The following is a 6,987-nucleotide window of genomic DNA, read 5'->3' as shown; positions in this document are numbered from 1 at the left end:
TGGCTGCTGCTGGAAGTGCCCGCGGAAGCAGCTGTCGGTGTCCAGTTTTAGGACTTGGAGCTGCGCTCAGGTTGTGGTTACTTAGAAGGAAATGACCCTGCGTGAGGCATTAACGCGCTGCAGGCTTCAGCCTGGCTGCCCTGCAGTGCCCGTGCTGTTGCCATGATGATTTGGCAGCAAGTTTTTCTGTGGTGCGAGGTTTCCTATGTGCTCACGCATTTTTATTTCAAAACAGCAGGGCTGTTTGCTGGGCTCTCCGAGGGTGTGCCTGACAATGAAAACAACACTTATCTGCGTTGTGCAACTGAAATGCAGACTAAGCCTTGTGGATGAACTCATCATTCCTTTAAACGAACTTTGGGATTATTTTTGTCACTTTCTTAGTTTACTTGGATGGTCCAAATATGCTTGATTTTCCAGTAATTGAGTATTCACTCTGTGTGTTTCAGCTGTATTAGTGTAATTTGCACTATTTAAACTCTTGGATTTTTGATCTCAGGCATTATGTGGCGGTTGAGATTCTTAAGCAGATGTTTTTGTCCTAACTAAAATAAGCAGTTGCCAAGTACGTACAAGCTCGGTGTGTTTGGCTGTTGCAATGTACTTCTTAACAAGCCCTTATCAAGGGACTAAAATATAAAGTAATATGGAAACATTTAATGAAAATCCTTTTTTATTTCATCTGAGTATTTTCTATCAGGAACCCACTGACTTTGGAGGGTTACTGTAATGCTAGTAAAAGAAAACCAAAATAGAACCTACAGTTCCTTCTAATGTATGCAAAACTATTGGTAATATCTCTTCTTTCTTTCTTTCTTTCTTTCTTTCATGGGAATTCAGTGTTCTCGTTGAGCCATGCTGTGCATAAACAGTGTGAGGCCCTGGCTGGGCTGTCTTGGAGTAACTGTAGCATACAGTGGAACACTGACTGGTATTTTTAGTCTTACTAACATTCAGTGGTATATCTTATGGAAACCGTTGAATGCCACGTGTATTTCTGTATGCCTCTTAATAGAGTTTGTGTTTTCTTGTGTTCAGTTTTGTTAGCCATATGGACCTCTAAATTCTCCTTTAGAGAAATTGATGGGGGAAGAGGAGGGGACGCTGAAGATGTAGTGTAATACTTCTGCAAAGGGTTACGTGGTGGTGTTAAATGCCATGAAGGAACTGGACTGTGGCCTGAGAGGTGCCTCAATCCACAAGAGCTGTTTTGGGCCTCAGGACCATCTTTTTGCTCAGCATTAAGCACTGTGATGCTACATGTCCAGAAATTCTTGCAATACTAGTGAATTTCCAGATGTAGTTGATGAAACTTCATTTTTGTAATAGTTTTAAGGGCTTTTCACGCGTATTTACTGGAGGTCAGTCTTTGTTTGGACAGGCTGTCTGTCCTTGTGGGGCGGACTGCATGACAGGCCTGTGGTAGCCATGCAGTGTGTCTCACGAGTACCAAACTTAGAGCAAGTGCCCAGGTTGCATAGAGGCACCTGATCAACCATCCAGCCTCCTGGGAACATCAGACTTTACTAGTTGTCCTGAAAATGATGGACTTAACAAGCTGTCCTGTGCTCACATAGTAGGTCTTGTGCTTCTGTGAGAGCTGCACACCTGGGTTGTGCTTGGGCAGTGAGGGACTGTGAGGAAGATAATAGCGAAAGTGGGCTGCTGGGTTGTATAACCACACTGAAGCCTGCTCTGTTGGTGTGCCCAGATCCTGCCTGGTGTCTGCTCTGGGCGTGGGGTGCAAGCTGAACTGGGTGGCCTAGTGGGCTTCATGCAGGCGGAGCGTTGCTCTTGTAAAAGACGCTGTTTTGCTGCTCCCTGAGACGTGATTATTTTGTAGTCAATTTCTTTTTGTGGTGGACCTTCTAATGGCAGGTGGCAAAAGCGTTTTCTTCCTTTATGCTGCTGTGTTGTATAGAGTAATGGCTTCTGACAGGGATTTTTTTACTTCTTTTTAAGAAGTATGTGTGCGTGTAAAGTCAGTTGAAAATCAAGAAGGGTGGCCACCTGTAAAAATAGCCTTGAATAAAGAGGGATAATCTGTTGTTCCTGCCATTCCCGACTCCAAAGCAGATTGCAAGCAGATACACAAGAAGACAGTAATACAGCTTGGGTAATACTGTAATTTGCCTTTCTTGGAACCTGTTTCAGGTTCCAGAAATAAAGGTTGAATCTTAAGCTTTTTAAAAAAAAAAAACAAAAAACCAACCAAACAAACAAACAAAAAAACAACAAAAAAAAGCAAAAAACCCCAAACCTCTGTATTTTGCTGTACCTCTGGAAATAGAGAATAAGTTTCCATTAACTACAAAGTAAACATCAGTTGTTCTGACTGTTGAAAACACTCTTCAAAAGTAGAACTTGACAGCTTGGTAGAGGAATAGACCTTAGAATGGACTAAATAATTCTGGTGCATATTTTAAGAAAGATACTAAAACCAGTGTGTCTTTACATAGTAAACAGCTTGAGCAGACGTCTGTGGTATATGAATTATGGGAGCTGTAGGCCTTAGGGACAAAGTGCATGACTGCTCTATGCTCATGGCTTCTGAGTCAGCTAGCAGCGGTAGTTTCTCACATTTGTAGACTAAATGTCTTCTTTTTGTTTGTAGATATGGCTCGTGGACAGCAGAAGATTCAGTCGCAGCAGAAAAATGCCAAAAAGCAAGCTGAGCAAAAGAAGAAGCAAGGACATGATCAGAAGGCTGCAGCCAAGGCTGCCTTGATATATACCTGCACTGTCTGTAGGGTAAGAGGAACTACAGAGAAAATATTATCATAGGCAGGTCTGTCTTCCAGCCTAGAGCAGAATTTTTAGAAGATTATATAGTGGAAACTGAAATTCTTAAGTGACTGTCTAGCTTGTTGCTATAAGGACTTGCATCTGTTATGTGACTTGCTTACCAGTTACTGAGCTGTACTGATAATTGAGATATGAGACAATCTGAGAGGTCATGTGCAGATCTGTTTTGGGTAGTTATCTTGCTTTCTTAATTGCAGGGGTCTGCACGTGCTGTTAGTATGACATACAAAAAGTAAAGTGTGAGATCACTTCCTGTTTAATCTTTGGGTGGAAACATCTTTTCTTTGTGTTGGAATTAGAATCACTGATTCTTGATGTTAATGTAGAGAGGAGGAGTGGTGGTGCCAAAAACTGTAGCATGTTTGATACACAGTAACTTCTACTAGAATAGATGACTTGACAGGAGAGCAGAAATGCTAGCGCTAATCAGATTATACTTTCCTTCTGGCTGGTTTTCCTGAATGTGCTCATTCTGGAGCTGAAGGATAAACTTGCCATTTTCACTTAAATGGTCAATCTCAGAATAGATTTGTCACTTTGAATGTCTTAAATAAGATTCTAAATTAAGGGCTGCTCACTTAAGTACTTGTAACCAGCTCGTCGTCTTGTGAAATGAGGCTGTAGCAGCAATCACTTTGGGCAGTTGATGCCTGCGACTGTGTAGTAGCGGTGGTTGTGAGACAGCCTGTGCCAAGTAGAGAATTGGTCTGTGCCACATAACTCCTTGGCCTATTGATAAACAAAAGAAATAGCTTTCCTAAAGATTTGATTCTGAAAAGGGTAAGCATTTATCTTTTAGGTGCTGCAAAAGAAAACAGTAAGGAGGTAGGTTTTTTACCAAGCCAGCATCTGACGTGTAAGGTCTGCAGGGAGGTTTCTAGCAAGAATAATACCATTGATGAACATGCCAAAACAGTGTGATACTACTGCTTAAAAGCACCTGTCTGAAAATCTGAGGTTAAATATTCTCTCTTAATCTGCAGCTAAACTAATGGTGCTTCTGTCACTAGAGCAGTGTCACTGAGGAGACAATTTGCTTGATATAAAAGAAGGGACCAGGTTTTGTAGTATCATTTAACTCTTGTACTGTGCATAAAGTTAAATGTCTCTCTTTAATCAGACACAAATGCCGGATCCCAAGACCTTCAAACAGCACTTTGAAAGCAAGCATCCTAAGACTCCACTTCCTCCAGAATTGGCTGATGTTCAGGCGTAAAGTTGTCTACAGGTCATTACTTTAATTTTCAAATGGTTGTCTGAGAAAGGTATATTATGAATCAGGTTTTTTACCACCATCAACTGGGACTTAAAACTTGCTTAGTTTCCTTTAAGATGAAAATTAACTATAGGTTAAAGTTACACCCCGAGCTGTTCCACAGGAGAAGCAAATTAATACTTAAGTAGGTGAAATGGCTGTGGCATTTCACTGTGCGTGGAGATTGTTTTAGAAGGGACTAATGTTATTTCAGATGGTCATCCTTAGAGTTGTAGGAATCCTTTATTATTTAGTTCTTGCTTTGAAATGTTAGTTTCGCTTTGAATAAAATACATATAATAAATGCAATCTGTCTGTTGCTACAAAATATATAATGGAAATACTTGTTTCATATGTTTCCAAGAATTGAGCCTTTTTGTTCCTGAAGCTGTGCAAGCAAGTGCAGATTTTTCTGCATTCAAATATAAAACTTATACTCTGTGTTAACTGTAGAAGAGATTTCCCAGTAGCCAGTTGCTAGGCTGGAACTGAAAGGGGTTGTAATAAAAGGCTGAAATGAGGTAAAAAGCAGTATTTTATGGTATTTCATTCATGTAAAGGTAAGCAGCATTGTGTAACAGTTCAGCTTAACTGAGTTATTCTTGTTTTTTATAGGTGAAATCATGGCACCTATTGACTCTTCTACTGTCAGACCTTACATAACAAACCTGCAGCTGCTTTTCTAAAACTGTTGATCAGCAAAAATGAAGGGGCTACAGAAACATTCATATTTTTATGCTGTTCCCTCTTGGGCTTCATGCAAAGACAATTCTGTGTAAATGTACAGTTGTGCCCTATTTGGAAATCCTGAAAAATCAGTCCATACTTGTTATAAAAGATTTTTTACAATTGTAATTATATTGATGTTCATATTGTGTAAAATAACTCATTTAATAAAGTAGTACTTTGATTTTACAATATCACAGATTAAATCCTTGTAGAAGTTCTGTTTCAACTTTCTGCATTATCTGCCTTATAAAATAATTAAAAAGACAAAGTGGAATTTTCCCCATCCTGCCAAAACATGAGCAGTATCATTCCACTGAAAGTAATGTACATTACAGTAAAATTAATCTTAAGTGAAGAGGGAAGCTGCTCAGATTTACTGTTCAGTGTGCTGCCTGCTTGAGCCCAGTCACTAGTGGTCGAGTTGTTGGCTCAAGGTGCAGCAGACTTCCTGTGAGCTGCATGAGAATCGTGAGACTTCCTTCTACATTTTTGTCCTGTGTATTGGAGTCTAATATTGCAAGCCATTTTGAATGGGATTCCTTTACTGTGAGGGATCGTGTTCCTTGAAGTCATGCACTGGAGAGACTCTTGTTACGCTTCTTATCCTTTATATTTGGTAGATGGCTGAGGAAGCTGAGAGGTTGACAGGACTGAATGCTTCTGGTTATGCTAGCTTGAAAAATGCTCACAAATATTAGGTTAAAGCAACTCTTGCTTGTAGTTGAAAAATTGATTTGAAAAAAATTTTAATGATATTTTGAGCAGTCAGCCACACATGTTCCCCCTCAAATGCATCTGGTTATTTCAGTAGCAACTTTTCAAGAAATACACAAAATAGCCAGCCATTAATAACCTTTCTTCACACCCAACTTAAAATAAACTTGTTGGAAAAGAGCCAAAGTAACTAAAATAATATGGCTGCTTTAAGAAATCAGATGTGATTAAAGTTGCATTGACAAGAAAAAGCTGGATGATAACTCTCCGGCCAAGAACGTTTGAGCAGCTAAACATAATTACCCTTAAAGTGTTCTGGGCTCAGTTCTAATTCCAGATGTACAGCACAGAAGTAGCCGAGAAACATCTGAATTGTGCTAGAGGGACTGCTATACAAAATCCCATCCTCGGCAGTTGGAGGGGGCGTGTTTGAGAGCTTTAGTTTTGATCTTGCAGTGAGAAGCAATACTAGAACTGCTGTGATTTACTGAGGTTACAGTGGATGTAGACATTCTGGCAGTCCGAGTAACCCTTGCTACACAGCAGGACTGTACGTCTGACCTTCACATGGCTTCCTAAAACCTAGGACCATAGTCTCAAAGACTCATTCACTTAAACGAATGCACTTGGTATTTTATTATATAAAGTCAAAGCCTTTGTCTTCGTCCACTCATTTGCTTTTTATTGAACTACTACTGTGAGACTAGCTTCCTGTCCTCTTTGCTGTGACAGTATCTCTGTAAATACTTACTTTGGCATAAAGTTTCTCTGTATTATAGTCGCTCCAGGATGACCTGTATGCCACTTAACTTTTATAGATAATGTTGTTCTCCTCCGAGAGTAATCCACTACTGCACTTGTACACCTGACATCAGAATGTAACGCTTCATTTATTTTTCTTTAATGTTATCAATACATATATCCTGGAAAACTGGCTCCCACAAGGCAAGAAATCTGTTCTTGACATTTGTGCTGTATAGGGGAGAGATCCTCAAATGTTCTGATGCTGTAGTTTGTCTAAGAATACTCTGAGTGCAAATGGATAAAGATGTTTCTTGCACTGGTGTTTGGTAATCTGATTTTACTCGGAAAATGTTCTGGGATGTATCCCTATAGCTTGGTCCTGAGGTGAAGTATATGTTCCATTCCTTCAATTCAGATTGTGTAGCATTAAATAAAAAGATTTTGTTTCATGAACAATCTCTCTTAATGAGCACTGAAGAGCTGGAAAGTGGGATGGTTAACCTCAATTAGAATTGTATTTTCAAAACTTTATGATGAAAATACCTGAAATTATGGGGGTTTTATGTATTGGAAGGCAAGAGTTGATCTTCAGTTCAATCAGATGCCTAGCTGTAGTAGCTGCAATCTCAGTTACAGAAATTAATGAAAGCTATGACTGAATTGTTATAAAGGCTTTATAAGTGTAGGGGGAATGCTGTACTAAATGTGGGAATTGTCCTCATTTAGAGTATCTGCCGTAC

General features: G+C 39.6%; 1 protein-coding gene across 1 annotated transcript; it reads left to right on the top strand.

Moving 5' to 3' along the window:
* The first annotated feature begins 2,561 nt into the window (after positions 1-2,561).
* On the top strand, positions 2,562-6,703 carry ZNF706 (zinc finger protein 706). Its single transcript, XM_010175422.1, has 3 exons — positions 2,562-2,751; positions 3,926-4,033; positions 4,676-6,703. Exons 1-2 carry the CDS (start codon positions 2,617-2,619, stop codon positions 4,019-4,021), a joined length of 231 nt encoding a protein of 76 aa, XP_010173724.1. The 5' UTR covers positions 2,562-2,616; the 3' UTR covers positions 4,022-4,033; positions 4,676-6,703.
* Positions 6,704-6,987: the final 284 nt, after the last annotated feature.

Source organism: Antrostomus carolinensis, unplaced genomic scaffold (genome assembly GCF_000700745.2).
Source record: "Antrostomus carolinensis isolate BGI_N321 unplaced genomic scaffold, ASM70074v2 scaffold22199, whole genome shotgun sequence".
NCBI classification, from domain to species: Eukaryota; Metazoa; Chordata; class Aves; order Caprimulgiformes; family Caprimulgidae; genus Antrostomus; species Antrostomus carolinensis.
The sequence above is the reverse complement of the archived record's forward strand: the minus strand, read 5'-3'. Positions and strand labels throughout refer to the sequence as shown.

Excerpts from the sequence above, each read along its gene's own strand:
- ZNF706 (XM_010175422.1), top strand. The coding sequence starts at position 2,617 with ATGGCTCGTGGACAGCAGAAGATTCAGTCGCAGCAGAAAAATGCCAAA. Across the intron at positions 2,752-3,925 it reads ATACCTGCACTGTCTGTAGG|ACACAAATGCCGGATCCCAA; the intron begins GTAAGAGGAACT and ends CTCTTTAATCAG.